The 21,045-nt window shown below is 43.9% G+C and overlaps 2 protein-coding genes across 6 annotated transcripts in view; one reads left to right on the top strand and one right to left on the bottom strand.

Moving 5' to 3' along the window:
* The window catches only part of LOC309515333 (prostatic acid phosphatase-like), a 264,606-nt gene that overhangs the window by 38,539 nt on the left and 205,022 nt on the right, over positions 1-21,045 (top strand). The gene's annotated exons all lie outside the window — the stretch shown is intronic.
* Positions 1-21,045, bottom strand: part of CPNE4 (copine 4) — a 259,861-nt gene that overhangs the window by 119,798 nt on the left and 119,018 nt on the right. For all 5 annotated transcript variants that reach the window (XM_082193044.1, XM_082193043.1, XM_082193041.1 and 2 more), the window contains one exon: positions 10,957-11,139. In XM_082193044.1, coding sequence (XP_082049170.1) covers positions 10,957-11,136 — 180 coding nt within the window. In that variant the 5' untranslated portion in view covers positions 11,137-11,139. The remainder of the gene's footprint in view (positions 1-10,956; positions 11,140-21,045) is intronic.

The following is a 21,045-nucleotide window of genomic DNA, read 5'->3' as shown; positions in this document are numbered from 1 at the left end:
GTAAAGGACCCCTGAGAGTTAAGTGCAGTTGCAGATGACTCTGGGGTTGCGGCGCTCATCTTGCTTTAATGGCCGAGCGACCCGGCGTACAGCATGACTAAGCCACTTCTGGCAAACCAGAGCAGCGCACGGAAACGCCGTTTACCTTCCCGCCAGAGTGGTACCTATTTCTCTACTTGCACTTTTTGGCGTGCTTTCGAACTGCTAGGTTGGCAGGAGCTGGGATTGAGCAACAGGAGGTTACCCCACAGCGGGAATTCGAACCGCCGACCTTCTTAGTCAGACCACACCTGGAATACTGTGTACAATTCTGGGCACCACAATTCAAGAAGGGTGTTGGCAAGCTGGAACGTGTGCAGAGGAGGGCAACCAAGATGATTAAGCCTTATGAGAAACGCTTGAAGGTGCTGGGTATGTTTAGCCTAGAAAAGAGGAGACTTAGAGGAGACATGATAGCCATCTTCAAATATCTTAAGGGCTGTCACATAGAGGAGGGAGCATGCTTGTTTTCTCCTGCTCTGGAGGACAGGACCCAAACCAATGGCTTCAAATTACAAGAAAGGAGATTCTGGCTAAACATTCAGAAAAAGTTTCTGACAGTAGGAGCTGTTTGGCAGTGGAACAGACTCCCATGAGAGGTGATGGACTCTCCTTCCTTGGATGTTTTTAAACAGAGGTTGGATGGCCATCTGTCATGGATGCTTTAGCTGAGATTCCTGTATTGCAGGGGGCTGGACTAGATGACCCTTGGGTCCCTTCCAACTCTAAGATTCTATGATTCTAAGTTAGTGGTACTTAGTTCCCATTGAAATCAGTGGGAAAAGTTTGAAGTCAAGCTAGTCGCCCATTGATTTCAGCAGAAACTCAGTAACTGGATGCAACTCTGTATAAAAATGTTTCAAGAAAGACAGAGTATTTCTTCAGATACATCCATTAGACAATACAGGATGCTTGCTGATATTTTTTTATGGGTCCAAAGAGATGACAGTCAATTTTATTTATCGGCTTCAAAGTCTGAGAGCTAGACTGCTTTGAGTACATGTTTAGACCATGTCTAAACAGTGCCTTTGAACTTGGGGCAGAGCCGAATTGAATCCAATGTAGTTCATTATGGACCATCCATGCTGAACATTTTTGAAATCAATACAGGTAGTTGCCCCAGCACATGATACAACCATGCTCAAAGCAGCAGGTCTATTTCCAGCCCATCTCCACTATGCATTTAAAGCAACATCATACCACATACATAGTCATGATTTCCCCCAAAGGATTCTGGGAACTGTAGTTTGTTAAGGGTGCTGTGAGTTGTTAGGAGACCCCTATGTTAGAATTCCTGCTCCATGATTGCAGTCATGGGACTTTTGTCTAGCACATGACGGTATATGTTTTGATTCCACAGAGTGGGAAGTGACAGAGACAGGGTGTTTGTGTTGCTGTGTTCCGTGAAGTGGGACTATTGTCCTTTGTTCTTTTCTCTTTGCTGTCTAATGCTAGAGAGAGAGGGAGCCATGTTGCAGTGCTCCGTGTGTGTTTATATGCAAATAAAGTAGATTAGCCAAAATGCTGAGTTGCTGAGGTCTGTCACACGAACTGCGCAAACTCAGTGGATCCCTAAGTGTGCCGGTGTCGGTTAGCATTGGTCGCTGTGATGTCCGGGCTGAAGAAAACTTTTGAAGCTCCTGAACGATTGACCAGGAGGGAGGGAACATGCCAGTCGGGCATGTTTCTCTACCAGGGTCCTACTCAAGTGTAGGCTGAGCTCCTGACACCCTATCCCTGCTCATACATCTAAAATTCCCAGTGTTCTGTGAAACTGAAGCTCTGTGAGGAGAATAGGAATATCCTAACAACTCTCACACTCCCCAGAATTCTTAGGGGGAAGTCTATTAAAGTGGTTTAGTGCATAAAGGGCTTGGAACACTGACTGAATATTGAGGTGCTTGAGGAATAGGGTCAGTTCAAGACAATTTGTTGCCTTATTTATTTATTTAATGTATTCTGTTGCCTGAGCTGAAGAATGATGGTGCCTTCCACATAACGAAGCCAACTGAACTGGAAACTGAATCTTCAGTATGACAAGATAGCATCTCCCACTGTACCTGAGGGCAGCCGATCAGCTTAAAGGGCTCAGGAAGGCTGCACAACACACAAAACATCTGTCCTCCAACATAAAGAAACAGCCCATTCATACTCTGCCTAATAAGTAAGGTGTTCAGGAATTCACTCTCCGCCAATTCAGACTTGCACAAATTCAGACACGAACTCAGTGCACCTCTCCTGGACTAACGTATAGATCAGAACGCGTACATTCAGATTTCTTACTTCTCTAAATTTTACAGTACAGTTCTCAGCTCAACGTATCAAAATACAGTTACAAATAATTTTGCGAGGAGAAATGCATAATTAAATATATGCAGGGTTTGTTTGCTTTCCCCCCAAAGGTGCAGATTAATTCAGAAACGGGGGGAAATTGATTCATGGATGAAAACATGCAAAAGCAACACAGGGAATGCTATGCAAGTTGCCCTCAGTTCTACAGAAGAAAGGTGGGATGTTAAGTACAATCAATTAATAGTGCCCTGCCTTGAGAAAAAACTTTGGAAAGTACAAGGGGGAGGGAGAAAGATCAGAACTGACAGTACCAGACAGGGCTATACTTGGGACATTAACATTTGCAGTTTCAATCAGACACCACATGAAAAGTTTCCTGTGGGGAGGTTGCATTAAAAGGACTATTTCAAGAAGACATTTGATTTAATGTGGCAGCATCTGCAAGCTGTGAGCTAATGGACAGAAAACCCATTTTCCTGACAAGTAACATTTTTAAAAGGAGGGAAACCCACCTTTTAGAGCAGTAATTACTGTTTTTGGTTTTAATGGAAATCATGTTTTCTAGTGTATCCAGGGGGGCAATCTAGATTCATCTACTAGAATAAGCATTTGCTAAAATGCACGTTCTTCGCTGTGTCACTTCACGACGCCAGCATAGATGGATGCGGCAAATTATTCCCTGCACAAATCTGTATTAACAAATGGTTAGTGTTGCAAGACAAATGTGAAGAAGCCGAGCAAACTATGGATGAAAGTCTGTTCGGTACGGTAAGCTCAGCGTTATCTTGCTTTCAGCATCACCACACTCCTGAAACACAACTTGTGTAACCCATCAAGCTGAACTTTACTCAACCAGCCATTTATAGTGCCTTGCCAAGGGCTTGACATTTACACCTCCACTGTTATTTTCAGTTCTGGGCAACAGCAAAAATAAAAAATAAAAATGTAACAGGCCTACACAACTTTTTATCAAGCATCTGTTAGGACATCATGGGTGGCTTGTGGACTGCTTGATGGATCACAAGTTGTGTAGGCCTGATATAACAAGGGCAGAGTGGAGACATATCGTGGTGGGAGCTGATCTGTTTGGGGGTGAGACAAAAGTACGTACACAAAATAGCTCACCAGAGAAGCATCAAAGGGGCAGCGCTAATGTAAGGAAGCATTGAGAACATTTTCATCCACAGCCTTGCATTTGTACCAGTGGTGGATAAAAACAGAGAAGCAAATACGGTCCCACACCCCACCACACAAGGTGACTCCCATATTAGGGATGGGAGAGGAATTCGATTCAGAATTTTAACGAAACCTACATAATTCGCACATTCCGAAACAAACGTAGAGCCAACCCAAGCTACCCTTTAAAATCCACACTTCTCTGAATTTTGTAGAGCAACTTCCCAACTAAATAATGTGTAAAGGGTAAAAAGGTAAAGGGACCCCTGACCATTAGGTCCAGTCATGGACGACTCTGGGGTTGCGGCGCTCATCTCGCTTTATTGGCCGAGGAAGCCGGTGTACAGCTTCCGGGTCATGTGGCCAGCATGACTAAGCCGCTTCTGGCAAACCAGAGCAGCGCACGGAAACGCTGTTTACCTTCCCGCCGGAGCGGTACCTATTTATCTACTTGCACTTTGACGTGCTTTCGAACTGCTAGGTTGGCAGGATAAATAATGTGTACAACAATGCAAATATTGGCGAAACTGGCATACAAAAATGCCTAATATTAGGGGGAGCTGCTTGCAAAATGTGTATATCAGGCAAAATTGCCTTAAAAGTGTCTATCAGGAAAATAATAATGTTGAATGTTCATGAGGACTTAAAAATAAATAAATCACGAACTGATGTTGAAATGTGGAGAGCTGAACTTAAGGGTGGAGAAATGAGAAACCGAGAGAAACTTAATTTATTCCACCACTAGCTGTCCCCACCTCACTTCCGCCTCAACCCCACCAACACACTTCGATTCAAGGTTCCAAAACCATGACTTAGTGGCATGTTCTCCTTGGGGCAGTCTTCTCCTGGGGACTGAGGCCACTTGCCCTTGCCTCTTTGACTACGTCTCCCTGCCCCAATGTCCCCTAAATGTACCCCAGTGGCAGAGGTGGGTGTTCCCAGTCCCCAGAGAGGGCCTTTTCCTGCTGAGGACTGGAACCACAAGTCCCAGAATCCCCAAATGGGAAAGACTCTCCTCCTGCAAGAGAGGGGAATGGTTGTGGTCGGGAGCCGGACTTCGCCTCAAACGGGGGGCGTTAGCCCCCTGCCTCCCATTCACCTGGCTGGCCTACGCCCACGGGCAGGCATCCAACCAGGTGACTGCAAGGGGGCGTGTTTAGCAGCCCAAATTGCTGTGGCACCAGCCTTCCGGCCTCACTTTTCGTCGTCCCGTTGCGAGTCACCCACCCTCCACTCCCTTAGAGCTCAGGGTCTCAGTTTTCTTTTGGCCTTGCTATGGACCTTAGGTTGGTCGCCCTGGTTGTCCGGGGGGGGGGGGCTGGTAGGAATTTTTCCATTTGGCATTAGGCTTTTTGGTTTTTTTGCCTACCTCGTAGCAGTCGTCACAACTTTCGTGGTATTGGTGGGTAGGTTAGGCATTGGAATAATGTGTTGTGGTGTGTCGAAGGGCTAGGTGTGGCCATCACCTTTGCCTTCAATTTTTGGGTATTCCGTTAAAGGAATCTGGCGGTTGTGTATTCTGTCCGATGCCTGCTTGGCGGGAGGCCATGGCACAGCCCTCGGTGACATCAGGGGAGAGCCTATAGTTGGATTAGCATCAACAGGCTCCACCTTCTGGTGAATAAACCCCCCTGTTTTAGACTCACCCCTCTCTGAGGGGGTGGAGTCAGCTGACGTAATCCAATGCCTAAGCCAATACCTTTTCACTTGCTGTAATCAATAAAGTTGTGGCCTTTTCTTGCCCATTAACCTTATATCACGTGTCCTCGTGTTTTCATTCCACTACGCGGGGATCGGGTCCTCGAACCACAAACTGACACTCCGTGCCCACTCGATGTTACTTAGGAAGCATCAGTTTCCCACTAGGGTTTCTGGGACTTGTAGTCCTAGTTCCCAGTGGGAAAAGATTGAGGACATTGACCCAAGGTAGAAGCAGCAATAGATCAATCAATCAATCTTTATTACGGTCCAGAGACCCAACAAATCATTACAAATCAATACACAATTCATACAGCCTACCTCCAGGTTAATCAAGCATTTTGTTTAGAATATAGGGCTCATTTGTTCTTGCAACCACCGATAAAAACTTTGCCACTGCTAACGTTCTAGCTTTTGTCCAGTCTTCCAGTAGGAACCTGACATAGTGAGCCTCTGATTTTCCTGGGAAAGGTACCAGCAAGGGTAGTATCAGTTCAGCCCTGGCCAAGCAGCAATAGAAGCACGAGCATCTAGTAGGCTCCTTTCAAACCTATCCCTATCCATGATTAGGAGTCGGCTGGAATCAGCCACAAGCCTTCAAAGTCTAACACTATCCAGTATACTACATTGGCCGTGTGATACAGGGTTTCTGCAACTGTGGCATATCTGAGCTTATTTTCATATCGCACCTCAAATGCAATCATTTCTTTGGTAGTAAACCTGAAGCTTTTTCTTGAGTGTTGTGCATTATCTCCCGACAGCAGTTCAATAACCTGCTTTGTAGTTGACAGATAAAGTGAGCAGCCCAAGCAGCTTCACAGTGTAACAAATTAACCTGCACCTATTGCTGTCCAGCAAGAAAACACTGAAAGGATACAGCATCACCATCAAATCCCATCCCCACAAATTTTTTTCCTGGCTGTCCCATGATCATATTATAAAGTAGTTGTTATAAATCAAGCACTGAAGGGAGTTGTTTATTTCTGTTTTCCAATATATTTCTTATCAATAAAAAAATTGGTGTGGCGCAAGCAAATTTTTATTCTAAAATTGTGGCCCGGGTGGGGGGGGGCGGAGTGTGAGAACCACTGCATTATGGTCTGAGAGCTGCAAATCAAGTCATTTCATTTAGGAGTTTGCAATATCAAAATATTCAAGCATCTCTTTTGCATGAACTCTCCACAGTTTTAAAAAAAACCACAGCAGTTAATGTTTTGCAAGAAAACATCAACCCCAACTGGGTGGTATTCAACAGAGTTTTACTCAGAGGAGACCCACCCTGGGACCTTAGGGCAAAGGGTGGGTGATAAATAAATGATCGCAGAGAGAAGAAATGCCATGGTGCAACTGCAGCAGCACAACTGGACTCCTTTATCTGCCCCAGTTGCAACAAAACATGTCTCTCCCACATCAGTCTCTACGGCCACAGCAGACGTTGCAACCTTCCAACACTTAGACCTCACCACCTAAGGTGCATTCCTACATTGTATCCCAAGGCAGATGGATGTCACAACCTGTGACTGAGTTCAGTAAATGAATGTCCATAGGTCTACGCTGAGTAAAACTTAATTGAATACAACCCATGATATTAAGTATTTTATACCTTTATCTACCCTCATCTTATAAATCCAACAGCATTTATAATAGGGACAATTTTAAAAAAGTAACCTGCTAATTTTAAATCTGGAGTATTTGCTTGAGAATTCCATGCATCATTTTTGTCAACTCCAAGAGACACTGCCTTGGTCTGCAATCCTACTCCTTTTTACCTGGGAAAAAGCCTCACTGTTCAGTGGGAATAAAAAAATTCCTTCCAGTAGCACCTTAAAGACCAACTAAGTTAGTTCTTGGTATGAGCTTTCGTGTGCATGCACACTTCTTCAGATACCTTTTTTTATTTTGACTATGGCAGACCAACACGGTTGACTATTTTATTTTCAGATAATTTTTTTATTTTGACTATGGCAGACCAACACGGCTACCTATCTGTAACTGTTCAGTGGGACTTATTTGTGATTAGAAGTGGTTAGGATTGCAGCTGTGATCTGCAACTCATACCCCATGTATTTTTAAAAGGGAAATTGCAGCCACATTTCTAGACACTTCAAGATGTTTGTGTCATACCAGCTAGTACAAATATACATATTTTTAAGGGGAGGAGGTACGATTGTTTAAGAGGCAACAGCAGACATTTATGAATGTTTGTAAGACATATGGTAGATGCCAGAGCCACTCTTTCTTGCTATTGGCAAATTTTGCTGTGAAATTTGTTTCCATAATTAATGTGTTTTGAAGTGAGTGACCTTATGTAACAACAGAATAAGCCTTAATTATTGTCGGTGATTAATCCATTCTGTTGGTTTTATTTTTAATCCTGTTATCCTAAAATTAATTTCCAATTTAAAGGTCATTTTACACGTTGGTGATATCGCATATGGCAATGCTGAGCCTCTCTTTCTTGTGAGAAATAAGAGTATCTGATTATCAAAGACACAGAGTGACTATCCATTGCCCTATATGACAGGCTGGGGGATTCTGTCCATTTCTGTATCCCCACCCACCTAATCTGTGTGTATGAGGCAAAACTACAGTTCCCTCACTGAGAGAAGCCAAGGCGGTTCCCTCACTGAGAGAAGCCAAGGCAGTTCCCTCACTGCGAGAAGCCAAGTTACAGGGAACCAGGCAGAGGGCCTTCTTGGTAGTGGCACCTGCCCTGTGGAACGCCCTCCCACCGGATGTCAAAGAGAAAAATAACTACCAAACTTTTAGAAGACATCAGAAGGCAGCCCTGTTTAGGGAAGCTTTTCATGTTTACTAGGTTATTGTATTTTAGTGTTTTGTTGGAAGCCGCCCAGAGTGGCTGGGCAGGGTATAAATAATAAATTATTATTATTATTATTATTATTATTATTCCCCTCTGGTGGTGGTTTCAAACAACTGGTATTCAGAAGCATACTGCCTCTGACAGAGAACATAACCATCAAGGTAGACAGCCTTGATAGCAGCCTCATCCTTCATGAACTTGTCTAACCCTCTTTTGAAGCCATCCAAGTGCCATCACTGCCTCCCATGGGAGTGATTCCCTGGGAGGGGATTATGTAAGACTGGAGATGATACAGGACTTGGTCCCAATGTTGCTTCATTGGAGTGTGGTCTTAGTCTTGCAGAAAGAGGTGTTAGTGCAATGCCAGGGATAAGCAGTATACACAGACTGCAGTGGCGGCTATATAATCCACATGGGTATGTCAAATAATTTATTATTATTATTATTATTATTATTATTATTATTATTATTTTATTTATAGCCCGTCCATCTGGCTGGGTTTCCCCAGCCACTCTGGGTGGCTCCCAACAGAATATTAAAAACACGATAAAACATCAAACATTAAAAACTTCCCTAAACAGGGCTGCCTTCAGGTATCTTCTAAAAGTCAGATACAGTCATACCTCATGTTACGTTTGCTCCATGATACGTTTTTTCAGGTTGCGTCCCGCGGCAACCCGGAAGTAACGTTACTTCTGGGTTTTGCTGCTCTTTGCTGCTCGCGCATGCGCAGACGTGCAAAATGACGTCACGCGCATGCACAGAAGCGGTGAATCGCAACCCGCGCATGCAGATGTGCCGCTGTGGGTTGTGTTCTGCTCATGTTGTGAATGGGCCTCCGGAACGGATCCCGTTCGCAACCAGAGGTACCACTATAGTTGTTTCTTTCCTTGACATCTGATGGGAGGGCGTTCCACAGGGCAGGCGCCACTACCAAGAAGGCCCTCTGCCTGGTTCCCTGTAACCCTAGCCGTGAGGGAACCGCCAGAAGGCCCTCAGAGCTGGACCTCAGTGTCTGGGCAGAACGATGGGGGTGGAGACACTCCTTCAGGCATACTGGGCCGAGGCCGTTTAGGGTTTTAAAGGTCAGCACCAACACTTTTAATTCTGCTCGGAAACGTACTGGGCATCTAGCAGGGAGGAGGCAGCGAAGAGCAGAAGCTAAATGCCTGATAGTGGTGAAGGCAAGCTCTGTTGGGGCAGGGTGGCGTTGAAGTTACAGAGCTAGATTTCCAGAGCTGGAGAGTGGGCACAGCGAAAGCTTTGATCTCTGGAGATGAGCCAGCCCACCCTAAGCCAAGGTGAAGGCTGGCAGATCTTTAGCTGTCCCAAGGACAGTAGAGATGCTAAATATACTCTGCTTTTTCAGAAGGGGAGTTTTTGCACATTCCCATTGAATGTAATAGAATATCAAACTTCCAAGTGACTTCAATAGGATTATATGATCCTAGCTTCATAACACTTGGGTCAAGATCTCAATGCCCTGTGAGTTAAGCAGGAAATAGTTCCCTTTTGAAGTCAGTCTCGGGAACTAAGAATGCAAGCAATATTAACTTTTTAAGGTGTTGAATGTCCTCCTTCTGGGAAACTCGCTGCAACAAAAGGGGGGGGGGAAGGCTCCCGTTTACAGACGTTCTTACCAAATAGGGAGCCATGCTATGAATGCAAATGGAAGTTTCCCTTGCTTTGCCTAGCTACCAATCCAGCACCCAGGATTCCTCATGCAGCTCCTGTTACTGGATTGGGATTTTTTCTTAATGTGCACATTTCTAAATATGCATCCTAAAGATTTGCTGAATTAACTATTTGAACTGAAATACAAAAAAGGGGGGTGTGAGGAGGTCAGGAAACAAGTAACTGAAATATAAGACATGGAAATATTGATTCCTTTTTTTCTTTTTTAACTTTCTTTTCACTTTTTATGTATTTTGTCTCTGTATTTTTGTATCTTTCCCCCCTTTTATTATTGTTATTCTTCTTTATTTTCTATTTTTAACTTTGTAACCTTTTATTGTTTGTAAAACTCTAATAAATATCATTTAAATAAATAAATAAATAAATAAATAAATAAATAAATAAATATGCATCCTAAAATATACATTTTAACACATTTGGGTGAATGTTTTTGAGCAAAGAATTGTGTTGTGAAATCTGGAGAAGCGCAAAATCTGAAGGATAAGTATGTTCTGATCTGTGTATTAATCTAGGAGGTGTGAATTAAATGTGCAGACCAAATGAAATTCTTCTCCATTCTTGGTCATGCATACAGTATTCTTATCACTCGGAACATTGGGGAAATAATACAGCTTCTTGCATTGCAACCCTATTCATTTCTACTTGGAAATAAATCCCACGGAGCACACTGGGCCATCAAATAAGTGTGCATGGAATATAAAATCTCCAAAAGGAACTGCACTCTTGATTCTTCCTCTCACCATCATTCCTTACATAATCCAAATAAGTTGGTCTATAGGAGGAACAATTGAAGCAAAATAAAGCACTTAAGTCCTCCCTGATTTCAGCTTAAGTCTCATTTGAAATCAATGAGTTACAGAAATGCTTTAGTGAGACAGTTTGCAGAAATCTTTATTTTTCCTCTACCAAGATGTATATAAGTTAGAAGTGGGGATTTTTTAAAACCTATTTTTCCACCAAGCAGCAGATTCCTTTTGTCATATTATAAGCCGCTTTCTAACCCTGATGGATTCAAAAGTAAGGGGAGAAAGGGGCTGATGCTCGCCCAAAAACTAAGCAGAGCATATTGGTGCCTGTAAGCCCTTAGCACCCCCAGACTCCCCAAAGGGCCTTGCTGGATTGCAGCCTAGAGAACTGATTCATAGTTTTCAGCAGCAATGGGTAGTACAGCAGGATATCAAGTCAACTGCACACACATAAAGCCTCCAATATACATTTAATTGGACACCTACCTCAAACCACTGCCCATGCGACTGCATTTTCAGGATGACACAAGGATCTGGCTTGGAGAGGGCATCTCTGTCTGATATGCTTTTGCATGCGACTCTCAGTTCCACCTTCGTCAGACATGGGCTACTAAAGATCCCCAGAGTATTGGCCGCTGATTCATAGATGTTGCTCATTTTCTGCATTCTCTGTGGAAAAAGAGGGAAAGGTTCAATGGTAAAACCACTTTTAAACAGGAACACTGTATTCTTGTATCCGTAGGGAGATTGCTCCAAGAATCTTCAGATCTCAAATAAAGGACAATTTCTAACCAATAAACCAAGCATGTTTGCTCGGTGTAGTCTTTGGTTACAAAACCAAATGGCACTCAGGGCCTGAACATGATAAATCAATGAAATCAGAGCCGTCTTTCCCATTGGTGTTAGTGGTTCGTTGCGCCAGGGCGCCGGCCTCTCAGGGGTGCCCCAGCAAGTGGGGGAGCTGTACGGCTTTGCCGGCAGCCTCCACTTTCCCCGCATGCCCACCAGCTGCACCCCGCCAACTATATGGCTGGTGGGCGTGCAGCTTCCTTCCCAAGCCTCCGCAGGAGGAGCACGATCCCTGCAGAAGCTTAGGATAGAAGCTGCGTGGAGCTTCCCTCCCAAGCCTCTGCATCAGCTAAAGACGGCCCAATCGTTGTCTTCCTCCTGCTTCCTGGCAAAAGGCGGTGTGCAGTCTTCCTGGGCTGCTTTCTCGGGCGCTCCGACATTGGAGAGCATGTCCGCCAGCACGTTTTCCTGCTTGATCGTCACCACCACGCTGGGGATCAGGGCGGTTGGGGAGGCAGAGGACATTTTCCACCGCCCCCTCCCTTGTTTTGGAGTTGCTGGGGGGGGCGCCGGAGGGATATTTGCACTACGGCGCAGGACATGCTTAAGACGGCCCTGAATGAAATTATTATTTATGCTCCTACTACTCTGAAGTACACACAGATCTCACTACCTGAACACAATGTGTTTTCAGGAAATCATTTGTTAGGTGAACGTTTGCATAACAAGTTGATGATATCCATTGATTCCTATGGGAAATTTTAAGGTTGCTTAATTGTTTAGAGTACACACAGGTCCAGCTGTTTGGATAGCTAAATCCGTGGTGTGTATAGCGAGGTTTGAGTACTAATTGCTCATGTCTGTTGCCGGGGTGAGGAGACAGGAATATTGGAGTGGGAGAGGTATTGTGGTGGAGTGGAGTAGCTGGAATTTTGAGCAGCAGCACTCTGTTCCACAACAGTTTGTTGCAGTCCCAGTTGCAATACTGACAGTGACTTTCATGTTTCATATCCGTCACACGTGCAATAAAACTGGTCACTTACAGAATGCAGAAGGACAATGATATTTTGAAGTGATGTTGGTATAGTCGGTTGGTATAGAAATAGCAGCGGCAAAAAGCACAGTCTTAAGAAGGATGAGCTGGAACAGAAATCTTCCATTCAAATATCAGCTCATCCATGAGCGCAGCAGGTGGCCTTAGATAAACTACTGGCACTTTCCCTTATGTCACCATTCATAATAACTTAAGGGCATAAGAGGATCCTTCCTGGGTTCCTATCTAGTCCAGCCCAGCATTCTCTTTCCCACAGTGACCAACCAGATGTGCAGGGAGAGGCCAGGAGCCAAGCGATGATGCACAGCAATTGCTATTCAGAGGCATGCTGCCTTTGATCCTGGACAAGTAGCCATCAAAAGTATCCAGAGATTCTCCAGGGATTTCCATGGCGGTTGTAATGATTGCTGGAATCATGCTTGTGAAAGCAACGATGCCTTATGAGGAACGGCTAAGGGAGCTGGGCATGTTTAGCCTGGAGAAGAGGAGGTTAAGGGGTGATATGATAGCCATGTTCAAATATATAAAAGGATGTCACATAGAGGAGGGAGAAAGGTTGTTTTCTGCTGCTCCAGAGAAGCGGACACGGAGCAATGGATCCAAACTACAAGAAAGAAGATTCCACCTAAACATTAGGAAGAACTTCCTGACAGTAAGAGCTGTTTGACAGTGGAATTTGCTGCCAAGGAGTGTGGTGGAGTCTCCTACTTTGGAGGTCTTTAAGCAGAGGCTTGACAACCATATGTCAGGAGTGCTCTGATGGTGTTTCCTGCTTGGCAGGGGGTTGGACTCGATGGCCCTTGCGGTCTCTTCCAACTCTATGATTCTATGATTCTATGAAAGTGTGCTGAACAAAACTTGTTCTCCAGAAAAGACTGATCATCTCCCAGCCAAATCTGGGGAGCTGTTCTTCCCAGGGCTCTCATGGCAGAAATGCATCCTCTGTGCATCGGTGGCGACCTTACTGCAACGTGCCTCTTCCCGGGGATAGTTGGGCTGTTATTCTTTGGCTGTTGACTCTCCACTTTTTTTAAAAAAAAAAAACTCTCATAAGGATGTATACAGCTGCACATTCGCAGGTTGCTATTGCATTGGATTTTAAATAAGCATCCTTGGCATTATTATGAATTTATGGCAGGGCTGCAGAAACTCAGCCATAGCTGCCAGGTCACACCCCACATTGACTTGGCTCTGCACTCTTCTCTAGTGATTTCACTTGGCTGGAATGTGCCCTTGTATTTCACAAATACTAGAATCAGAATTTTTCTTTTGATTTTTAAAATGAGCTTTATCTTCCTTCCCCCCTTTTTCTTCTCTTATCTACTTTGCTTTTGTTTATTGCTTTGTTTTGTTCTTCAATGTCCTCTACTGTGGGTTAATGAGGGTACTCACATGAAGGTGATGGATGGTTGTTGAAGAACCCTTTGTGGGAGGCATAGAAGGGAAGACCACCCAGGGTGGGAGAAGAAAGAGAAGCTCCTAGGTGGGAGCTGGGAGAGCCCACCCCTTCTGTGTGAGACAAGGGTTAAGATCTACCTTTGAGAAAGGGCTTTGAAGTTTGCTTGCCTGGATGGAGGATGGAGAGTTTCTCTCCATATCCATTTTCCCCACACCCTCCACTGCCATGCGGCCCCCCAGAAAGTTACCCAAGAGGGAATGTGGCCCCTGGACGGAAAAAGCTTCAACAACCCTGGTTTATGGGTTGGCCATTAACCGGTGGGGATTGTCTGGCTTAAGTACCAATATGTCAAGGCAGTGGCATCAGGGAGTGTTGAATTTTGAAACTTGCTAGGGGATAGATGTCCACAGCTTCAGAGTTACAAAATTATTGGAAAGTTTTGTGTCCTTTCCATCTCAAGTGAGCAAGGGGGTGGGGTGGGGGTGAGGGTGAGGAGAGTATCATCACCCCATTCTGCTACATTCTAGGTTATTTAAAACATTGCACTTGTTCCACCTTTCCAAACAGATTAGATGGGGTGTTAACATTTGCATCATTCCAATCTCACAAGACTCTTGAAATGTACTGTAATAGGGCTGGTAATGATTACACCTAAAAACCAACCAACCTGGATGACTTCAGTATCAGGAGAGGTGGAGGGAAATCTCTCCAAGGAACAGAACCTGATTGCCTCATTCTGCTGGGATATAATAAATATCTTTTCTCCTCCTTGATATAATGCTATACACTTAACCTACTCCTTCTATATGTAGCATCCAAGGACAGAGTGGGGCTTGTGGTTCTTCCTCTATGATTCCCATGACCCAGACACTTTATTCCTACATTACTGAAATGGAGTAAGAAGTGGCAGGAGGACCAAATAGCCCTTTGCTACTGGCCCTTAAGTGTAATCACTAATTTGCAATATTCCAGGAAAGTTTGAATGCATTGAAGTTGGGAGGATAAGAAAAGTACAGTGGTACCTTGGGTTAAGAACTTAATTCGTTCTGGAGGTCCGTTCTTAATCTGAAACTGTTCTTAACCTGAGGTGCCACTTTAGCTAATGGGGCCTCCCGCTGCTGCTGTGCGATTTCTGTTCTCATCCTGAAGCAAAATTCTTAACCCAAGGTACTATTTCTGGGTTAGCAGAGTCTGTAACCTGAAGCAACTGTAACCCAAGGTACCACTGTATTTTATAGCACCTTTGATCACACCCAAACCAGACTGCATAAAAGGCAGATAAGTGAAATATTCTGCTGCATCTTAAATGGAGAATTATGTACGAGTAGTTGTTATTATAGTTTGCTTTAGTATTTCCCCCTCCAATATTTCACTGGCAAATTAGTATTTTATTAGCCACTTCCTTCAGTCCTTCCCTGGCGAGAAGCTGGTATTTCTGAGAGGGAGATAGTACAGAAACATGATGGGTTTGAGGAGGAAGTGTCCTCTCTAGGTCACACGGTAATGCATTTTTCATTCACTGCCACGTTGATTTCATTTTCCCTTTCTTTCATCAGGGAAAAAGGTACATCATGTCACCTAGGGACTCCCTTGCAGAGTCATTTCTCATTAACCAGTGACACACCTCATGGCAGAAGAGATAGCTGAAAAAGAGACCCATACACAAATAGAAAGTGATTCAAAAAAAGATTATTTTTTAAAAAAACCTTATGTAAAAGAAAAAAAAATCCTTACTGGGGAAGAAGGAAATATGTAATCAACAAGGCTAGGGGTTGTTCTTGTTTGTTTGTATCTGAGTATAGATGCCAAAGTACAAAATACAAACTAGTTTCTTTGACCGGGGGGGGGCACATTAAATTTGAGAAATTAGAATCTGCCTGCCTGCCTCATACTTCTCCCTCCTAGACGCACTTGATGGGGACACATGACAGATTGAAATTTATTTTATATCTCTCCTGGTATGCCCCACGGAGAGCCTCAAGGTCCATAAATAGCAACACCCTAGTGGTCCCAGGCCCTAAGGAAGTTAGATTAGCTTCAACCAGAGCCAGGGCCTTTTCAACACTGGCTCCAGCCTGGTGGAACACTCTGCCTCATGAGACCAGGGCCCTGCAGGATCTGATTTCTTTCCACGGGGCCTGTAGGACAGAGTTGTTCCACCTGGCCTTTGGCTTGGAGCCAATTTGATTCCCTCCCCCTCTTTCTTTTTTCCTTTCCTTCTCCTCTTGTGATGAGGCTGCATTTTAATATTTTATTGTTTCAATATTTTAATGTTGTGTTTTAATCTTGTTTTTAAGTTGTATTCATTCAACTTGTTTTTATTATTGCTTGCTAGCCGCCCTGAACCCGGCCTTGGCTGGGGCGGGCAGGGTATAAATAAAAATTATTATTATTATTATTATTATTTGTATCAGCCACTGCAATTTTTGCACAGAGTACATCAAACTTAAAGTACAGCTGAACAGCTACAATTGCCAAATGAAAGACTGCACAAATTAAGACTCAGAGAGCACCATAGTGGCCCTTATTTTATTGGTAGCTGCTAGAAGTGTTGCTGTTGCACATGCTTTCAAATAATGTTATTCACTTTTGAGTATGAAACCAGAGCAGTGACATTATAGATTTATTGTGCCCTAGAATTGCTGCTTGGAAATTTAGCTACATGCCTCAGGTTAATGGTTTAGAACTGACAACCCTTTCAACCACCTTGGTCACTGTACCATGTCTTATTTTATAAGTCCAGATGGAAAAGCAGCATTTGGTATGATTCCTGAAGATGCCCAATGGTCCAATTCAGAGCACCTATTGCCTAGATGTCTACCATGCCCTGAAGTGTCCTAAGTGTATGACGTTTTCCAGTGACTTATTCACTTATTAAATGTATTTATAATCCACTCTTCAACCAAAGGCACAAGAATACGCAGTCTAAACCAAAGACTAAACCATAAAACTGAAACATAAAACAAGATACAGTGGTACCTCGGGTTAAGTATTTAATTCCTCCCAGAGGTCCGTTCTTAACCTGAAACTGTTCTTAACCTGAATCACCACTTTAGCTAATGGGGCCTCCCGCTGCTGCCACACCGCCAGAGCACGATTTCTATTCTCATCCTGAAGCAAAGTTCTTAACCCGAGGTACTATATCTGGGTTAGTGGAGTCTGTAACCTGAAGCGTATGTAACCTGAGGTACCACTGTATGACATTTGGTTTGCAAATAAGACCAGCAGTATCGACAGATATTCAGATGTCCAATGTACCTCACTGCTTCCCAAAAAGTCTTTACCTGCCTATGAAATGACACCAATGCTGTGGGGTGGCCAATCCAAAGGCAAGGGTTACTGCAGAGAAAGTGGGCCCTTGCTCCACTCCATGCCTAATCTCATTAGAAATTAGGATTGCCAGCAGGGCTTCTAGAATGGATAGTTTTGTTAAGAGGAAGGATGGAAGAATATTTGTGGGGAAAGGGAAGTATTGTGAGTTTGATGCAATGAATACCTTCATTCCGGCCGGACTACATATTCATTCTGTGTCCTGTTTGAGAATATTACTTTGAGACTGCGACATGTTTTGGATAAACGTATGCTGCAATGACTTCAAATCATCAGCCAGAAAGAAAGGCCGCCACATTTTCATGCATAGTAATGACAGAAACCCACTGAAGCAAAAGTTCATCTCAGTGCTCTCAGTGCTCCTTCCCAACGTAATTATAACACAACAATGGCTTGGAAGCAACGTCTTCCTTATGATCCCCAAATAGTTTTCCAGTGTCAATTTGTATGACTTTCCTGTCAACTCATTTTACAGATGGCAAATCACAGAGGTTAAGCAATTTATTCAGAGACCATATTGTCAGAGCCCATGTTGATACTTTTCTGTATATTTAAAGTTCACTTATTCTGTCTGAGAGATTCTGTAACAACAAAGTGAGCCTTCAACTAAGAACGAATGAGATTTGAACACAAGCCTGTGTACTGCTTAGCAAGCCAGGTCCCCCCTGTCCACCTTAAGAGAAAAATCCTCTTCCATCAGATTCTTCTCCATCACTTGCCATTACTCCAATAAAGACACAAAAGCACAGTCGAATACAGCAAAACAATGTAATACCAACAAAACTTGGCTATAAATCCACATTTGAGCAGACTCTCTAACCAAACTGACATGATTTGAGCTGCCTGTGTGACAAAGCAGTTTTCCAATTCCTTTAGCATGCTTTTTACTTTTGCAAGTTCTCTTCATTTCAGAGAGGTATGCATAATAGACATTCAACACAGGCATTTGTTACATTCTGCCCTGGTAATGTCTGCAGTGGCATAGTAACTGTGAGTAACCGTTCAGCACCATGGCCAGCTCCAATAAATTTACTTGTTAGTCCACCAACTGCTCACAATGGATGTGTTCGTGGAATTTGGAAAATGTGGCAGGGAGCACAGGGCAATATTGAGGAGGGTTCTGAACCCTTTGGCTGCTTTGACGTTCTCCCCACAACTACTCCCTCCAGCTACCCCTTTTCCCCCCTGCTGTCTAGAAATAAGCTTGTCACAGAGTTCTGAGGTAAATCACTCACAGGGATAAAGTGGAAGGTGAGAGAAGCATGAAGCACTTGTTCTCACATATATCCCTCAAAATATACACTCCTTAATTTCCTTTATTCTGCATCCATAGGGAGGAAGAGTGAGGCCTGTGTTTCTTGGTGTAACATGAAGTTCTGTCCTCAGTTTAGTTGAACCCCTTGGTTCTCTTTGTGTTCAGTTCCTCATTACAGTGGTACCGCGGGTTAAGAACTTAATTCGCTCCGGAGGTCCGTACTTAACCTGAAACTGTTCTTAACCTGAAGCACCACTTTAGCTAATGGGGCCTCCTGCTGCCGCCGCGCCACTGGAGCACGATTTCTGTTCTCAACCTGAAGCAAAGTTCTTAACCTGAAGCACTATTTCTGGGTTAGCGGAGTCTGTAACCTGAAGCGTATGTAACCTGAAACGTATGTAACCCGAGATGTTGTTGTTGTTGTTTAGTCGTTTAGTCGTGTCCGACTCTTCGTGACCCCATGGACCAGAGCACGCCAGGCACTTCTGTCCTCCACTGCCTCCCGCAGTTTGATCAAACTCATGCTAGTAGCTTCAAGAACACCATCCAACCATCTCATTCTCTGTCGTCCCCTTCTCCTTGTGCCCTCCATCTTTCCCAACATCAGGGTCTTTTCCAGGGAGTCCTCTCTTCTCATGAGGTGGCCAAAGTATTGGAGCCTCAGCTTCACGATCTGTCCTTCCAGTGAGCACTCAGGGCTGATTTCCTTCAGAATGGAGAGGTTTGATCTTCTTGCAGTCCATGGGACTCTCAAGAGTCTCCTCCAGCACCATAATTCAAAAGCATCAATTCTTCGGCGATCAGCCTTCTTTATGGTCCAGCTCTCACTTCCATACATCACTACTGGGAAAACCATGGCTTTTACTATACGGACCTTTGTTGGCAAGGTGATGTCTCTGCTTTTTAAGATGTTGTCTAGGTTTGCCATCGCCTTTCTCCCAAGGAGCAGGCGTCTTTTAATTTCGTAACTGCTGTCACCATCTGCAGTGATCATGGAGCCCAAGAAAGTAAAATCTCTCACTGCCTCCATTTCTTCCCCATCTATTTGCCAGGAGGTGATGGGCCCAGTGGCCATGATCTTCGTTTTTTTGATGTTGAGCTTCAGACCATATTTTGCGCTCTCCTCTTTCACCCTCATTAAAAGGTTCTTTAATTCCTCTTCACTTTCTGCCATCAAGGTTGTGTCATCTGCATATCTGAGGTTGTTGATATTTCTTCCGGCAATCTTAATTCCGGCTTGGGATTCATCCAGCCCAGCCTTTCGCATGATGAATTCTGCATATAAGTTAAATAAGCAGAGAGACAATATACAGCCTTGCCGTACTCCTTTCCCAATTTGGAACCAATCAGTTGTTCCATATCCAGTTCTAACTGTAGCTTCTTGTCCCACATAGAGATTTCGCAGGAGACAGATGAGGTGATCAGGCACTCCCATTTCTTTAAGAACTTGCCATAGTTTGCTGTGGTCAACACAGTCAAAGGCTTTTGCATAGTCAATGAAGCAGAAGTAGATGTCTTTCTGGAACTCTCTGGCTTTCTCCATAATCCAGCGCATGTTTGCAATTTGGTCTCTGGTTCCTCTGCCTCTTCTAAATCCAGCTTGCACTTCTGGGAGTTCTCGGTCCACATACTGCTTGAGCCTTCCTTGTAGAATTTTAAGCATAACCTTGCTAGCATGTGAAATGAGTGAAATTGTGCGGTAGTTGGAGCATTCTTTGGCACTGCCTTTCTTTGGGATTGGAATGTAGACTGATCTTCTCCAATCCTCTGGCCACTGCTGAGTTTTCCAAACTTGCTGGCATATTGAGTGTAGCACCTTAACAGCATCATCTTTTAAAATTTTAAACAGTTCAGCTGGAATACCATCACTTCCACTGGCCTTGTTATTTGCAGTGCTTTCTAAGGCCCATTTGACTTCACTCTCCAGGATGTCTGGCTCAAGGTCAGCAACCACACTACCTGGGGTATACGAGACATCCATATCTTTCTGGTATAATTCCTCTGTGTATTCTTGCCACCTCTTCTTGATGTCTTCTGCTTCAGTTAGATCTTTACCACTTTTGTCCTTTATTATGGTAATCTTTGTACGAAATGTTCCTTTCATATTTCCGATTTTCTTGAACAGATCTCTGGTTCTTCCCATTCTGTTGCTTTCCTCTATTTCTTTGCATTGCTCGTTTAAGAAGGCCTTCTTGTCTCTCCTTGCTGTTCTTTGGAAATCTGCATTCAATTTCCTGTATCTTTCACTATCTCCCTCGCATTTTGCTTGCCTTCTCTCCTCCGCTATTTGTAAGGCCTCGTTGGACAGCCACTTTGCTTTCTTGCATTTCTTTTTCATTGGGATGGTTTTAGTTGCTGCCTCCTGTATAATGTTGCGAGCCTCCATCCATAGTTCTTCAGGCACTCTGTCCAGCAAATCTAAATCCTTAAACTTGTTCCTCACTTCCACTGTGTATTCATAAGGGATTTGGTTTAGATTGTATCTTACCTGTCCAGTGGTTTTTCCTACTTTCTTCAGTTTAAGCTTGAATTTTGCTATAAGGAGCTGATGATCTGAGCCACAGTCAGCTCCAGGTCTTGTTTTTGCTGACTGTATAGAGCTTCTCCATCTTTGGCTGCAGAGAATATAATCAATCTGATTTCGATGTTGCCCATCTGGGGATGTCCATGTGTAGAGTCGTCTCTTGTGTTGTTGAAAAAGCGTGTTTGTGATGACCAGCTTGTTCTCTTGACAGAACTCTATTAGCC

This window comes from Podarcis vaucheri (genome assembly GCF_965113315.1).
Source record: "Podarcis vaucheri genome assembly, chromosome: 12".
Lineage (NCBI taxonomy): Eukaryota > Metazoa > Chordata > Lepidosauria > Squamata > Lacertidae > Podarcis > Podarcis vaucheri.
This window is presented reverse-complemented; position numbering and strand designations above follow the sequence as displayed.